At 35.5% G+C, this 17,480-nt stretch overlaps 1 protein-coding gene across 2 annotated transcripts in view; it reads left to right on the plus strand.

Moving 5' to 3' along the window:
* LOC124368756 (potassium voltage-gated channel protein Shal) overlaps positions 1-17,480 on the plus strand; it is a 436,395-nt gene that overhangs the window by 347,059 nt on the left and 71,856 nt on the right. For both annotated transcript variants that reach the window (XM_046826103.1, XM_046826104.1), the window contains exon 4: positions 1,934-2,086. In XM_046826103.1, the coding sequence (XP_046682059.1) occupies positions 1,934-2,086 (153 nt within the window). The remainder of the gene's footprint in view (positions 1-1,933; positions 2,087-17,480) is intronic.

The raw sequence follows: 17,480 nt of genomic DNA on the forward strand, positions 1-17,480 counted from the left end.
CAAAAACAAAATGTAGGTTGTGATTCCTGACTTAGGCGTGCCACAACGCTTTGGTAAGATTTGTTTATTTTAACCTAGTTTGTAATATTATGTATTAGGTTAGTTCTTTACCTGAAGAAGAGATCAGATTGCAGATCTCGAAACGTAGTGTTACTGATTTATTGTTTTACTAATTACGGTTGTTTTCTGTATATAATGTATTACAATCTGTATAATGTTTGATTTGAAAATTGTAAGTATTTACAATTGCTAAAAGTAAAGAAATATATAAAGAGAAGGATTAGTTATGTAAATTTATGTTGCAAACCCCTCATTTTACAAGTTTGTAAATTAGAAGCAAACATAGTTTTTAGAAGTAGGTTTAATTAAATGGCCAATGTTTTAACACATTTAAAGTTGTAACTGACGAGTAAATTACTCAAAATTGTATATAGTTTTACTATGTATAAGTAGTTCCTCCATAATATAGTTATATGACTGAAAATGCTTATTCACAAGTCAAGCTGCGTAATCAGAAGAAAGAAAATCAGAGACAATTTATAAAATTATTATGTATCTAGGCTTTATGCACGACAGAGGTCAATAATTCATTATTAGAAAACAGCAAAAGGGAATTGGCGTTTTAACTTAAATATAAGTAACATCTGTAAATGTGTGAATGTTTAGAAACTGTCAATAAATAAAGATTGTAGATTTTGGATGTTCCGGAATTACAAGATTTGTGAAAAGCACAGATAATAGAACATTGATCTAGGTTGACTTAAATCTGTTTTCAACGTTTCTTGTATCAGTTAAAGAATAAGTTCTTGTAGGGTAGTATTTAATTAGTTAGTACCTTAGTTATCACATTTCGTCGTACAGGTTTCGGATATCCCATTAAAAATGTCATTCCAAAACAAACACAACACGTGAAAATTTATAATTTCCGAGAAAGGTGATTTCTGATAAGGTAATAAATTAAGGAATTGTTCTCTATGTCAACGCGACGAGTTGAATAACACTAAACTCAACATAAGTATTTTAAATTAGGATAGTTCCCCCAAATTTTAATGTTTTATCCCATTTTAGTTCCTCTCTCTGTTCTCAACTTCCTCCCAGATAAAAAACTACCATACTCAAATTTGAAACACTTTGTTACTGATTTGTAAGTGGTACTACAGAATGTTTTGGTAAATCACAATACTGTTAGCTGTACTATAGCTTACGTTGTTGCCAATAGCACAGTGTAGTGTAGTAAGGACGGTTGTCGCAAGATAACTGAATCAAGCAGCGTCGAGCGTGGCTGCTGCTTGGATGTGTGACCGCTGAGCGATCTTGTCCTTACAAGCAGCCTGCTCGGCGTTTCGTGGGGGTCAGAAGTCACCTTTAAGCTTTTTATCTCTATATTAAATGTCAGATAGGGCTCCTTAGCTGTAACTTTGCCTGGTGAAATAAGACATTCTTGACTTTTATAGTTACATTGGGGCGATAGTTTTGATTACTGAAGTTTGTTAAGTGTCCGTTGATAACATCATCCTCATTGGTTTAAAATATATATATTTATGTTTTTTTTTAATGTCCTCTATAGTTCAAAAATGCATTATTGTGTTTATTTCGTCAAATTACAAAAAGTTATACCCTTATTCGGTGAAACAAAAAGTCAGTAACACTACGTTTCGAGATCTGCAATCTGATCTCTTCTTCAGGTAAATAATAAACCTAACACATAATTACAAACTCGGCTAAAACTAGGCTTTTTTGTTTCACTGAACGATGGCAAATATGTCCGGAAAAATCCTGTTTCCTTCACAATCCTTCCATCTTCAAAAATAAACTTCAAACAAAGAAGTTATAGCTGCTTACCCACAAATACTCCCACCTACCTCCTTTTTCAAACCAAACGTTCCTAACGACATCAACGACGTAGAGTAATGCTGTAACGTTTCGTTTTTAGGACAGAGAGTTCGTGGAGTTGGAAGTGCCGTACAACGGACAGCCCAAGAGGCCGGGATCGCCCAGCCCCCTGATCAGCCCAACGCACTCGGCAGGCAGTCGCACGGGACTTCTGCACAGCTGTTGCGGCCGCTGCTGTGGCCAGCGTTATCAGGTACCTCTCTCACTTATCCATTCACCTCATCCATCTCTCGGTGTGTGTTTGTGTGAACAGTAGATTCCAATAACTGGCAGTTGTCTGGATTATAGTCTAGTGACGTGGAGCAGCTGAAGTTGGTCATAACAGCGGTCAACAAATATCACCAGGGTAATTTCTCGTACTGTCGTACTAAGCTCTCCCGCCGGGCCTTCCATACAAACAATGGAGCCATCATAACATCTGTTCAACCACTGATTTGCAATAAAGCGATTCAACAGAGATTCACTCAGACTATAGTAAAGTAAAGTAACCACTACTCTTATCTCTTGGTATCCTCTTGATATCACTTTTTACCATATACGAGTATGATTTTACCATACATCGAATTCAATATAAGTTTATTTATTACTATGTAAATAAACATTTATTCACCATATTTTTGTATCACACCTCTTAGAATTACATGGTATCATCACAGTTTTTATTGTTTGCCGTCTCCGTTAAAATTTTTCGGTGTCATTTACACAAGTTTTGTTAATTAAGAATGTTTCTTTATAATACATCCCAAATAAAGCAGGAATTTTATAGTCAATACACTTTTCAGATCATCTACAACCGTTTAGCTTTACTTCTTATAGTCTCCTTGCATTTTAACTGTCAATTATAAATAACACATTGGCTTCGTTAACGTATGTAATATTATTTGCACATAATTCAATAATTCCACTGAATACAAACTATCCTTTTTGTTTTTGGTTGCAGAATTTTACCTGGACATTTTACATAATATCACATAAACTTATATATACCTTTTATCAACTTTTTGTTTATGAAATCTTCTCAATGAAGTTAATAATATTTACTACTTATTTGAAACTGATATAAAGCTAATTCATAATTAATTAAATAACTACATACAAAGTTATTTTGTTTTCCTCTGCAATAGAGAACGAAAAGTACACAATCTATATTTTAGTAATGGCATTTTAATCAATATGAGAAAAAAATATCATCAAATAAAAATGATCAAATCTGTTTATATAGAGTATTCAGCTAAAAATTTACTTTTTAGATGACGAACCTTGAATTAAAAAACGTTATAGTTTTTTAATGAGGTAAAGCTAGTTTAAAATATATTAATATCAACACTCAATAAAAGATTTTGCAGGCAAGGTATTCCTGCCTAAATATTACGGTTTTTTATTTATAAAAACAACAAAAGAACTTATATGTACTTTAAAAGCATTAATACAAAGTATGGTTAAAGATTGCACAATCTAAAATCAAGTTGAAATTGGAAATAAAACTTGATAAGAAACAATTGATAGATTTTACAACATTTGAGAAACTAACCGCTATTAAACACATTTTAAAATTTAAACATCATTTTAAGGACATTTCGAAGAAAATGTTTTATAAAACGTAACCATATAAATTAACATTTCTGCATGTATGAAATTCCAAAGATATGAAATTCAAAAGTAAATAGAACAGATGTTCATGAATAAAAATATGAACATTTATATAAATGTATCTAATGAACGAAATCAAATGTAAATGGTGTATTTTAAGAATTGCTAATCATTTCATTAAATAATAGATACTGTATTAAATTGCCTACAGACATTATTATATAAATTCTATTATTTCTTTTAATTACGGGCAATACAGTGTTTAAAAAATGTTTCCCTATTATTTGGTAGATTAAAGAAAAAATGCAAGATCTCATGATCGTTATAATTTAATTGATAATATTGTACATTTAACCTTGCAATTTGAATAAGAAACTTCCTTAAAGTATTGTATGTATGTCATAAGGTGTCATTTATACAGAGTGAATAAAATGTCAGTACCCCCCTCCCTCTACTTTGTTCAAAAGTTTATATAAGGAGATATCCTATGAGTAGTGGTGCAATGTGGAAAGGAAGTTTCATTTGGTTATTTTCGAAATTATTTGTGTCCCCCAAAAATGCGGGATTTTTTGGGCAATTCAACAATTATCAATGTAAACCCCACTCAAGTGAACCCTCATTTTGAAAAGTACAAACAACTTAAAGAATAGTGAACACCGGAGATCGCAAGCTCTTTCCCATACAAAATAATAGGTTGTCCAAATTTTAATTTTTACGCTTACATTTAGTTGTTGTAAAGTTACTGTCTGCGTGTGAACTCGCATATTGTTTTTGTTCTGAATCAATTGGGAATGTAATGGACGAAGGATCCAATGAAGATTAGAAAGTACACTGATAAGCAGTGAATTTGCAATGAGTGGCCGGGCTATATCGATTCCAACAACGGTTTAGTACAAACAAGTTCCTTCTTTGTTTCAATCTCGTCAGAACAGGTCATACTTAGAGTGCTTATTATCCAGTGGGTCACTATTACCCAGTGGATCACTATTATCCAGTGGATCACTAGTATCCAGTGGATCACTATTATCCAGTGGATCACTATTATCCAGTGGATCACTATTATCCAGTGGATCACTATTATCCAGTGGATCACTATTATACCCAGTGGATCACTATTATCCAGTGGATCACTATTATCCAGTGGATCACTATTATCCAGTGGATCACTAGTATCCAGTGGATCACTATTATCCAGTGGATCACTATTATCCAGTGGATCACTATTATCCAGTGGATCACTATTATCCAGTGGATCACTATTATCCAGTGGATCACTATTATCCAGTGGATCACTAGTATCCAGTGGATCACTAGTATCCAGTGGATCACTAGTATCCAGTGGATCACTAGTATCCAGTGGATCACTAGTATCCAGTGGATCACTATTATCCAGTGGATCACTATTATCCAGTGGATCACTATTATCCAGTGGATCACTATTATCCAGTGGATCACTAGTATCCAGTGGATCACTATTACCCAGTGGATCACTATTATCCAGTGGATCACTATTATCCAGTGGATCACTATTATCCAGTGGTATCATTATTGTGTGTATTTACTGTTTTGCGAAGTGTTTTGAGAAATTGTTGTGTGTTTTAATATCATTACAGTTATTGATTTTGAATCGCTTTATCATTCTTACTTTTCAATAATATTCTTATATTCTTACTGCCTACGAATAATAATGCCCCGTTTTCACAACGATTAAGTAGAAATTATATTTATTTTCGGACTTTCAAATTATAATTATCATGAGGCAGAAAGTTGGTTTACTGTTGCACATCCTGATAGATCCGTGACAAGTAGCACAGTTTATCCACAGCAGTCCACCAGAGCAGTAGCAAATCTTACGTTTTTAGTGAACTGTAAAAACTTCAGCTTGTACGTGAGCTAAATAAAAAAGAACCACTCCGTCGACTACAATTTTGTGAGGAAATAGAAGCACTCATTTCTGGTCTTCCATTGTTTTTTCAAAACGTTGTGTTCAGTAATGAGTGCTGTTACTTTATCAATGGAGTTGTTAACAAACACAACTGCAGGTACTGGGACACAGATAATCCCCATGTTTTCCATGAATCCTGCATCCATTACCCAGAAAAAGAAAATGTGTGGGCCGAGATTTTTGGAAATTACATTTTAGGACCATTTTTATTACTGGGAATCTTATTGGTGAACTGTATTTGCAAATTTTACAAGAATAAATTATCCCCACAATTACTACTGTCATTGGGAAAAATGAACATGAATTTTATTAAGAAATCGTTTAATTCCAGCAGGGTGCCCATCACATTTTCACCGTGCTGTACGACATGTCCTGAGAACTCAACTACGTGGTCAGTGGATTGGTAGGCATGGTCTATTAGAATGCCTGCGCGGTCTCCGAACCTTACAAGCATAGACTTCTTTTTATGGGGTCAAATTAAATCCATAATTTACAAGACACCAGTAGAAAACGTTGAAGATTTAAGAAACAAGATTGTTGAGGCCTGCAACCAAATACCACTTCAGACTTTTCAAAATGTGAGAGAGAGCTCACCCGACGATTTTCTCATTGCCAAACAGTAGGAGGACTTCAGTTTGAACATTTCATTTGACTTGGCAACGTGGTAAGTTGTTAAAAAATATTGTTCTGGTAACTCTGGGTATTACTTTTGATGGGAAAGAGGTATCGATTTCTAATTATAACAATTCTTTAAGTTTTTTATGCACCTCGAAATGAGCGGTCATTTTCGAGGAGTTTACATTTAAAATGTTTGAGTTGCTCCAAAAATCCCATATTTTTGGGGGACACGATAAATTTTCAAAATCACCAAATGAAACTTTCCTTTCTACGGTGCACTACCCAAAGGATATTTCATTATATGAAATGTATAACAAAATAAAGGAGAGGTCCTGACTTTTATTCACCCATGTACATAACCATTATATAAAGCATTAGTCATAAAATATAAAAAATTGTGTTTCATCTGCAAATTTGGGCAAAATTACATAAATTACTCTGTATATACAGAATATTAATTGGACGAAAATAATCCGAAAATATTTTAAGTTCTCATTACTTATCACAGCTACCCTACTACCACATAAATATGGCTAATCAATCGGTGAAGAAGTGTCCTAGCTTCTATTTCGAAGGATTTTTTCAAAATAATTTATAGTTAATGTTGAGAAACTACATTACAACAATAACCGAAAATCCAAGGGTATTTTCAATTTCCTACATTGACTGTAGCAGATTGTTAATTGGTTTTACGAGAATTTTCAGTTTTTTACATATTATTCTGTTGTTTTTAATAGATTATTTTTCATATTTTTAAAAGATTTTTAATAACAATTTTCAGAAACACACAGGTCTGAACAAGAAATTTTCTGTGGGTTTATTTATGTTCCTTTGAACAGTATTTTACATTGATTTCTGGTCTGTCCCAAAAGTGTGGTTAAAAGATTTTCTGTTGTATTATTTATAGTATTTTGAACAATTTACTTTACAATAATTTACTTTGATTTGCTGTTGGCTCCAAAAGTGAGCTAGGAACCCCATATTCATATCTACTCACGTCACTTTATATCGTATACGAGATAACCTTTCAGTAAAGTAATTTTGTAAACTCTAGCTTGCCATATTAGTGCATACGTTTCTGAAAACTTGTAAATCTTCTTATCTGGGATGTAAGATGGAAAAAAGCTGTTATGGGACGGAATACCTTATAGGATGACACTGCGCAACTGCCAGGAGGCAACTAAGAAGTCCACACCGTCCTCAGGAGGACAAGGTCATTATCACTCATTATCACGTCGCTTTTCTACTGCTATAGCAAATCCTACTTTTTGCTATTATTTTTAATTCCAATTATCTACACTGCATTGTTGACGGGGGCTTTGTCATGGAACACTGAAGTATCCACTGTAATGTTCTACAAGACAAGTGTTTGTATTTAAGCCCCTTAGCATTTTAGCTAATAACATACGAGTATAATTTGACATGAATCCCTTCGTAAGACAGTGATGCTAGGCTGAAGTCTGCTCTAGGTAAACATTATACTCACCTGTTTTATGTGGATAACGGTTAGCTGCAATGTATACGCCATATCGTACTCGTATAATCTCAGAAATAATCCTTGTTAGACACAATGTTGAAGGACATTTTTTTGTATCCATGGAGGAAAAAGGCTGTGAAGTCAGAGTGGTGGTGGTGAGGGTTTGATCGTCTGGTGAGCATTCTCAATAACCTCTTGAAGCTGTAGGCGTTGTCGAGCACGGAGTTGAGAGCAGTGTTGTGCTGCGATTGCAGGGTTCTACGGCCGTCTCAGACATGATTATACTACTAGACTATCGGTTCCTCATTATTACGGGCGACAATCGTATTTTTGGTTTTCCAATACACTTCTACATCGCATGCGCTTTAAAATGTATTCAAGTTGACACTATGTGTTATTGTCTGACGCTTTAACTAAAACGATATTACAAATATATTCCTGTATTTATATCTTTAGACATAGTAAATGTAATTTCTGTAAAGAAAGCTAATTCGGTACCGTATTTTATACGAGCTATCATGCTTGTCTCTGATACATTATGGTGGTATCTGATCGAGTTGTATCGTACTACAAATAGTAGTTTATAATAATGATAGAAGTTACTTAAATTCAATAAAACTTTTTTTACTTGTAAATTCTGAAAAGTAGAAGAGAAATTTTAAACAGCTTTATTGCGGGCTGTTATAGCTCTTCAATAGTTTCTGTGGCTTCTATTAGAATCTCATTGCTCACTATAATTTCTGTAAAATCAATTACAACCTGAAGCGGAATACATCAAATATTGATACAACTGTTCTGTCGATGCTGAAACACAGCTGTTTTCATCATTATTCAGGTACGAACCAAATAATTTTATAATCACCATACACGTATAAAATACAGACGGTTTTAGTACAGTATGGTGTAAAATAATTAATTTTACAATCATATCTCTAAGCAGTATCGTGACTGCATAACAGTATCATGATTGTGATTACTTTGATCAGTATTCAGTTATACCTGAACAAAGTAATTGATTAATAATATATTGTTCATTAAAGTATAGATGCTAAAAATAGAATTTCATTCATAATTCATTTCGAAAATTCATTTTTATGGTGTCAGTTGGAATGGTGAGTGCATCATTAAATGATCAAATGAAGTCTTTAAAGGGTTACTCGATTGCTACTTTCTCATGTCTGAGAGGATAACTTAAAGCGTTTCATAATTCTCAACTCATGAACCTCCTTCCTTAGTATGAGATGTCGTCTGCTGCCTAATTTGAATGAACATTCAGTAGACGCTATGACGAAGAATTTATTTATTTATTTATTTATTTTTTCAATTTTACATGACAGCTACAGGACATGATATAGCACAAACAAAGTACAAAACCTTCAATTATTCCCAAAACAGCCATCCTAACTAAAATTAATGTACTCTTAATATGAACTTTACATAACAAACTAAACTAAACTAAACTGCTGGCAGTTACACAATTTAATATTTAAATTTCTTTACACAACATAAATAAATGAACTCTATACAATTTAAATAAAAATAACAACTTGCTACATTGTACACATACACTTCTACAATGAACAATAAATTAAATCAAAATAAAAGGTTGCTGCATATCTTTAAAATATTTTCCAAATTATAATTAAAAATATCTAAGTTTAATTGGTTTAAATTAAGAAACCGCAGAGTCTTGTACAAAGGAAAATTATAATGAGAAACTGTTCTACATCTAGGTAAAGCAAATACATTAAATTCTCTAAATATATGATGTGGTACATGCAAACCTATCTGACTTAACAAATACGAACTATCAACTGAGTTATTAAGTAACTTACATAAAAAACTTATTGAGGCTAGTTCCCTTCTTATGGACAATTTTTTAATCTCAAACATTTCCCTTAAATTAGAAGTGGGCATGTAGTAAGGACATACGTAATTATGTTGTTTGTAAAATAAAAATTTAAGAAATTTGTTTTGTATTATCTCTAAATTGCTACACTCTAACACATTTATTGAATTCCAGATAACAGAACATTACTCTAATTTACTTCTTATCATAGTTTTATACAAAGTCATAATTGTCTCAGTATTGTGAAAATATCTTGAATTTCTCTTGACAAAGCCCAGAAGTTTGTATGCAATCGACACCAGCATGTGGACATGATCATTAAAACAGAATGAAGAACTAAAAATTACACCTAAATCTTTAATTTTAGAAACATTTTTTAAAGCTTTATTACTTATGAAGTAAATGTTAAAATCAGGAATCCTCCTCCGTGAGTATGACATGGCAAAACACTTGTTTACATTCAATTCCAACTTATTAGTCGAACACCAAACATACAACTGGTCTAAAGAATTTTGGTTATATCATTAATCATACCCAAATATAATGTTTACTCCTTCTGCAATGCTTATTCAACAATCAAAAGAGGGAAACATGGAGTGGAAATTCGCTCAACTGACCAATTTTGGTCTTTACCTAATCCCCCACTCATCACGTGACGCTGTCTAAGAAACAAGATCTTTTACTGATACGTTAAAAAAATAAACAATAAGATTGTTCCATACAGTTTCAGAAAATGGTCTTCTTTCTTTAGACAACGTCACGTCGTGATCTCTGAATTAGTTAAACACCTCCACTATTGGTCGGATAAGTCTTGTCTGAACACTGTTTGTCAAAAATCTTCGGCTAACGTTAAATCTTACCATCATCCAAGCTACAAGTTCGGGTGTTGAATACATTAATTGATCACGCAATGAACTTATGAGATAAATAAAAGTGGACTTGCAGAGAAGAGATAAGTACAGAACACGTTTCAAGACAACAGGAACCTGAACTAAAACAAAGATTAATAAAGTCTTTATAAACAAGTCCAAATAAACATATATCACTCACTGATCTTCCTTACATCCAAGGACTGAAAAAATAGATCTTATATTTAAAATTAATATTAAATAGGTATTCAAGCCGACTAAACCGCCAAAGAACTATTAAGAACTGTTGATCGTGTGTTGATCTCAATCAGTACACGTCACGGCTCCACTATGCATTTATGTTGGGGAATCAATGAACATTCAATATTTAGACGAGTTAGAGAACGCATTTGGAACAAAAAAACGTCAGGAAATGGTAAATGGTGTATAGGTGAACACTGTTGAGAAAGAAAACACACTATAATTCAATAAAACAAACGTTCTTGAATAAAACCCATAACATTATCTAAGAATAATCAAAGCCGTATAGATAAAACCAATGAATAAAATACGGTAAAACCTCGTTTATCTGGATTAATTGGACCTGAGTGATCTGGATTAACCAGTAATACTCTAAAAACATAATATAGGACTCACAATATAACAAATACTCTGTATCTTTTGTTTAAATTTGGTAGACTTGCTAATGGCGCAGTGTAGCGGGTACGGTATTTATCGCGAGATAATGTAATCAAGCAACTCAAGCAACGTCGAGCGTGGCTGCTGCTTGGCTGGGTGACCGCTGAGCGATCCCGTCCTTGCAAGCAGTCCGCCTGCCCGGCCATTGGTGGTGGTTCGGAAGTCACCTTTAAGACCAGGTTGTGTTAGAAAGGGCTTCTTAGCTTTAACTTCGCCTGGTAACAAAATACGTTACATTTGACTTTGCATCGCTTCCGGCAAGTAAGACCCCACATATGTTTTAAAGGTCGCTATTATCAGAAGTGTCCACTGTCCTCTGTTGCCGTTAAAGAACAAGCACTTGATGCAAAATTCTTCGGCAATCATCGTACCAATGCTATTATCGATCTTAGGCCAATAATTACATCTGCCATGTTTGTCATTATCAACCTCTGGTACAACATTGTTGATTTGTTATTATATTGTATGCATTAGCTAACAGTGTTCTGATGCGATGTGAAACGGAAAACTTAGATAATAATTTAAATGTTTATTTAAATAAAATCCCAAGCTAAAGCTAAACACCTTATGGTAAACCCAATTTGAATGTTAGAAGGAAGATGTGTGCCATTAACTCGTCTATACTATACATATACACATATATATGTACCATTCACATAACTTCCAATATCGACGAAGTTTTCAGACAAGTTTTAACTGCCACATGCATTGTGGCATTTTTATCGAACTTGGCAATTTTTTTACGACTGGACTCCTGCCTGCGAAGGCAATCGTTCATAAGCCACCGTCCTGCGTCTTCCAGTACGGTAGTTATTCCTGCCTCTAGTGTCATAAGAGTGTAAGTCGCTACCTCTTATGACCTCGCATTTAGATTGTTTTATGTTTCCAAAATATAAACAAAGGGAAGTGTCAACAATTTTTGATATTTTTTAATACTGGTCTGCACGATTCTCATTGTTGAAGTCTTGCAATTGTTTTGACTGTTTTTTCCTGCAGGGTAAACATTCTATGAGAATGTATGTTTGCACAACCTCCCCATAAGATCACTCCATATGAGAGATGTGGGTATATTAATCAATAATACGCAGTCATCAGTACCTGAATTGGGCAGTATTTTGAAAGCAGTCTCAAAACATAAATGCCTGAAGACATTGTCGACGTGAGAATTCCATTCAGCCCTCTTTCAAGAAATTTAGTTGAGAGGACGTGTCAACTTCAGTTTCATCCAACATGACTGTTGGATTCCAATCTGAGTCTGTATTTCGTAAACAAAATTTAAGGAAAGTTGACTTTGGTGGGTATGTTTTGAGATTGAGCTCACTGAATTGCATTGTTGAGCTCTGTGAATATCACAATTCAAGTTCTGGGGTTGATCTTGCGTTGAAACAGACAGTCATATAATCTTCGTATTGGACAATTTGATTAAGCAAGCAATGAATCAGCGTCATTGACATGCTACAAGAATAGAAGCGGGCTGAGTATGGGGCCTTGAGGAACTCCACAGCTCAGGTAATCTTCCCCTGATTGCATGTCTGACATTTTGATGAAATCTTTTCTATTACTAAGATAAGGTTTGAGCCAATCAAGAGGTACTCCCCGTATGCCGTAAAATTCCAGTTTTTGGATCAAGGTGTAATTATCTACGCAGTCAAACGCTTTCGATGTCTCTGACACTTAGTGTCTCTGTGAATTTCATGTCTATCTTCATTCAAGTCAACTAGACGAACGACTACGTTTAATGTTGACTTCCTACTTTGGAAATCAAACTAGTTTATTGACAGCAGATCATGACTCTCCAAAAAACCGCACGATACGAATTAAGAGGGCCTTTTAAAAAACTTTGTTTAAAGACGGCAAGATTTTAAATCCGGCGGTTATTTTGAACGAACACGGGTCGCCCTTTTTAAAAACTGGGGTAACTTTGACCGTTTGAGAGAGGAGGGAAAAGTTCCAGAGGGAAAAGAGAGATGATTGAGGTGTTCAAGTGGGGCTTTAGCAAATTATTTTAGCACTGTTTTAGAAGCCACTTTGACAAAAAATTTAAATCATTCGACATTTTGGATGGTAAATCTCTTATTACCCTGGCAATTTCCTCCTCTGTTACCGGAGACAAAACCATGGAGGCTGGTGGGCTCCGTACTGATGGGAGGAAAGACTGAGTCCTTGTTCACCTCCAACCGAAGCAAAGAATTTGTTGAATTCATCAGCTACCCAGGTGGAATCACTGACTGATTCATTTCAAATCTGTATTTCAATTCGTTTGTTGGAATGTGTATGTCTATTGTTAATTATGGCCTAAGTGGTTTTTGAAACATTTTTTGAGCAATACTTTGGTGGTGTCATACGCTTTAGCAGCTCTGATCACTTTTCTGTAAATTCTTTTGTAATTTTGAAAAAAAATGTTTTGAACTCTAGGTTTGTTGAGTGCTTGGAGATTTCGGAGAGAAACAATAATTGTTTTCGCAAAAACCTTTGGTAACCCACACGCATGTTAGTGTTCTCGGGTTTAGTTGTGTCATTTTTTAGGGACAGCTCCCGTTTAGGTGAAAATTAAACGTTTCTTCAAAAGATTAAAATTGCTACTCTAATGGATCATCATAAAATTTGAAAGAAACAGGATTTTTCCGGACATTTTCCATCGTTCAGTGAAAAAAGAAATCAGTAACACTACGTTTCGAGATCTGCAATCTGATCTCTTCTTCAGGTAAAGAACTAACTTAATACATAATTACAAACTAGGTATTTTAACCTATACAATCCTTCCATCGTCAAAAATAACCTTCAAACAAAGAAAATTTGAAACTTTCGCAAAAGGAGAGATTTTAGAAGCGCGATGTTTGTGGGCCTCGTGTTTCTGATTTTCTTTGTCTTAATTGGATCCCGTGTTAACTCGTGACCTTTGATTATAGCCTGTTGGTCATAATGGTCCGAGATGGCTGTGTTGAGCGTTTACACCTTATAGTCAGTTATGTTGGTGATGATAAGTGTTGGGTTACCCTTGTCGGTTCCTCTATTTACCAGACGAGACCGAATGACCCCAACAAGTCAGCGAAGCATTTTTTCATAGGGGCGTTTATATCTAAAATGTCGATATTGAAATCGCACATGACAATTAAATTTTGTTCTTTCCTCGTCACATCTGTTAGTGAATCTTTGAATATAGAAAAAATATTTTCCGTTTGGGGATCTGTACACTCCAATTAAGAGTAAAGGAGTGTGGTTTGTTTGCACGCTTACCTCAGTAAGTGTCTGTTGTCTCGTTAAAGTTGTAAGAGGCAAACGAAAAATATTCACAAAAACGTATTTGACTGAGGTTCGGCCGTGGACATTGGCCAATTGATTATTTTGAATTTTGAAAACGGCAACATTGCTGATGTTAAAACCACGTTCGGTTATTACTAGCATGTCAGGATTGAGTTCCTCGCACATGAAAGTTAGATTGTCCACTTTATTTGTAGCCATTTGTGCATTCTGGTGAAATAATGTCACTTGATTCTCAAATATAAAATACAAATTTGATTGTTAATTATTTTACTTTTGTCAGTCAATTTGGATTTGTGGTTGAGAGTGGGTTCCCTAAAAAACTGGTTTACTGACAATGTTGGTAGAGTTCGTCTGTTGTGCAGGTGAGATCCGCTGTTGTCCAGATGCCTTTAGAGCGTTGGCGTAACTTTCAAAAGGTAGTGTTCTGGGATATAATAATAATAATAAATTATTTATTGCGTAAACATAAAAACGATGGTATTGCAATCGTCAAGTTGTTTAGCTAAAGTTTCCATCCATTCTAGCGTCGAAGTCCCTTTTAAACGAACAATTTTTGTGTTCACTGTCATCCATTCGAATTTATCCACCACTTTCCCGGTTAGTCAACAAATTAAGAGGTCTCCCAATTGTGTGTCATAAACTCGTCTATACTGTTGAACGCGTGTGTGGCCAATATTTTTTTGACGAGTTTTAAATTCCTTCAGCATGGTGGACACTTTTGATTGAGTTCGGCAACTTGTTGACAATTCGAACTCCTGCGTGAGAAGGCAAACGCTCGTGAGCTACCGTCCTGTGTCCCCCAGTTCGGTAGTCGTCCCTGCCTCTAAGGAAAGCTGGCCTGCATGACTCTCTCAATTGCAGTTTTGCAATTGTTCGAACAGATTTTTTTAGGATAAAAATTCTTTTAAAGTTAGCGCTTGTGCAACCTCCTCATAATGCCAATCCTTCAGAGAGGTGTGGGTAGATAATTCCGTAATATGCCGTAATCAGTACCTGAGTTGGGCAGTATTTGGACAGTTTTCTCAAAACATAAATGGCTAAGGATAACTTTGGACAAACATGGTCCACATGACAATTCCAGTCAAACTTAGATCTAGGTGTATTCCAAGGAATTTCATTGAGTACACTTAGTGATTTCAGTTTCATCTAACATGACTGTTGTACTCCAATCTGAATCTGTTTGTCGCAAACTAAAATGAATTAATTTCGATTTCTAAGGATTTTTTTTGAGGTTGAGCTCATTGAAATGTTGACCTGCACTGTTGAGCTCAATAAAAATCATTTTTTCAAGTTCTTCTTGTGATTTTGAGTTGAGACAGAGAGTCGTGTCATCTGCGTACTGGACGAGTCGCCCTTGTTGTGCCGATGAACCAACATCATTTACGTAGATCAATAAGAGTAAAGAGCTAAGTACGGAGCCCTGAGGAACACCATAGCTCAGACCCTCCTCTCCCGATTTGACGCCTGAAATGCCTACAAATTGTGTTCTATCACTGAGATACGATTTGAGCCACTTGAGCGACACTCCTCGCATCCCGTAGTAGGATTTGATAGTCGTTACAGTAAAACGCTTTTGATAAATCAGGGAAGATACTCAAAGTATCTCCTAGATCTTCAATTCCCTCTACTATCGCATCGACTAGACGCACGACTGCGTTTAATGTCGATTTACCACTTCGGAATCCGAACTTGTTTACAGACTGTAGATGGAGTTTGCCCATAAAATTCACACAACGGGAAAGAAATAGCTTCTCAAAGATTTTGCAGCACCGATATCTCTGAAGACAGGCAGCATCGATATGGGGCCGTAATTTTGAGTTGAAAGAGGTTCGCCCTTCTTGAAAATTGGAGTGACTTTGGCGATTTTGAGAGAGGAAGGAATCGTTCCCGAGTGAAAAGATAGGTTGATCAGGCGTTCGAGTAGCCCCAATAAATGCTTAGAGCATTGCTATAGGAGCCACGATTTACACATAATTTGAGTCATTAGACCGTTTTAATGGGAAGCCTCGTATCACTCTAGCACTTTCCTCTTCTGATATCGGGACCAGTGCCAATGAAGCTATTGGACTCGGCACTGATATGTGAAAATGCTATATGGTAGACGATGTCCTAGTTCAGCTCCAACCGAGGAATAGAACTTATTGAACTCCTCAGCTATCCTTACAGGATCATTGATGAGATTATCTTTGAATTGTAGTTCAATTGGTTTGTCAGTTAATACATGTGTATTTTTGATGAAGGCACATGCGATTTTTGAGGCGTTTTTTAACGTAAGAAACGCATTGTTGTAATTTTGAAAACAATCTTTTGAACTCTTAGTTAACTGATTGCTTGTTTATTTCTGAGAAAAATATTTTTTTCTCTGGAAACCAGGATACCTTTTGTAATCCATGCTCACTTTTGTTTCTTAGGTTTTTGTTTAGTTTTCCTTAGAGGACAGCTCACGTCTAGATGGACATTAAAGGTTTGTTCGATTTTTTGGAATTGCAGCTCAAGGGGATCCCTAAAGTTTAGAAAGTTCCAACTTTCTTTTGACAGTTGAAAGTTGAGCAATGTTATATTTGTGGGCCTTATATCTCTGAATGTTTTCTCTGTGATGGGACCTCTTGGTGCCTCGTGACCATTGATGATGACCTGTGGGTGAACCGCGATTCAGAAGGCTTCAGAAGGCATCGTGGTGACGTCCGATGATCTGGTCGCAGCGACAGGCCTGCGAGATTGAGGTGGACGTAATGAAATCTTCTTCAAGCCTTTGACAATTTGACAGGAAAGCAGTCTCTTTCCGCTGTCAGTTAAGTGAAGGCCGTGACATGTGAAGTGGTGTCTGTCGCCGATGTCAATCATGCTCGTTCTCTCGTGCCGGTCGCAGAGTTCCTGGATAAAGTTATTAACTTAATACAACGGTGTCGTGAATGGGGCTGCTGGAGGGCAGGTCATGCCTGGGAAGAAGTGGTGAGATCAGCACCTTGTGTTTGCTGCAGTTTTCAAGGACAGTTTCCATGTGCTTGAAGATGATATGCTGACTCCCATTTGCCACATCATTTGTCCCCGCGAGTAGGACGTAGCAATGTCCGACAGGAGAGCCGAGATGGGCGCGACCTCTAGAATACCAGCACTACATTTACACAGCCCTGTGACATTAGTCTTGGAGAAGATGGCTTTCTGTACATATGCTGCAAGTCTACAGGCATGACTGTCATCTAATACGGTGATATTATTGAACGGTGTTGGGCTAATCAGGTTTCTTCTTAGGTTATTTATTATTATGCTTTAATTATTTGAAGGTTTTTTTAGTTT

The sequence above is a fragment of the Homalodisca vitripennis genome, chromosome X, assembly GCF_021130785.1.
Source record: "Homalodisca vitripennis isolate AUS2020 chromosome X, UT_GWSS_2.1, whole genome shotgun sequence".
Taxonomy (NCBI): Eukaryota; Metazoa; Arthropoda; class Insecta; order Hemiptera; family Cicadellidae; genus Homalodisca; species Homalodisca vitripennis.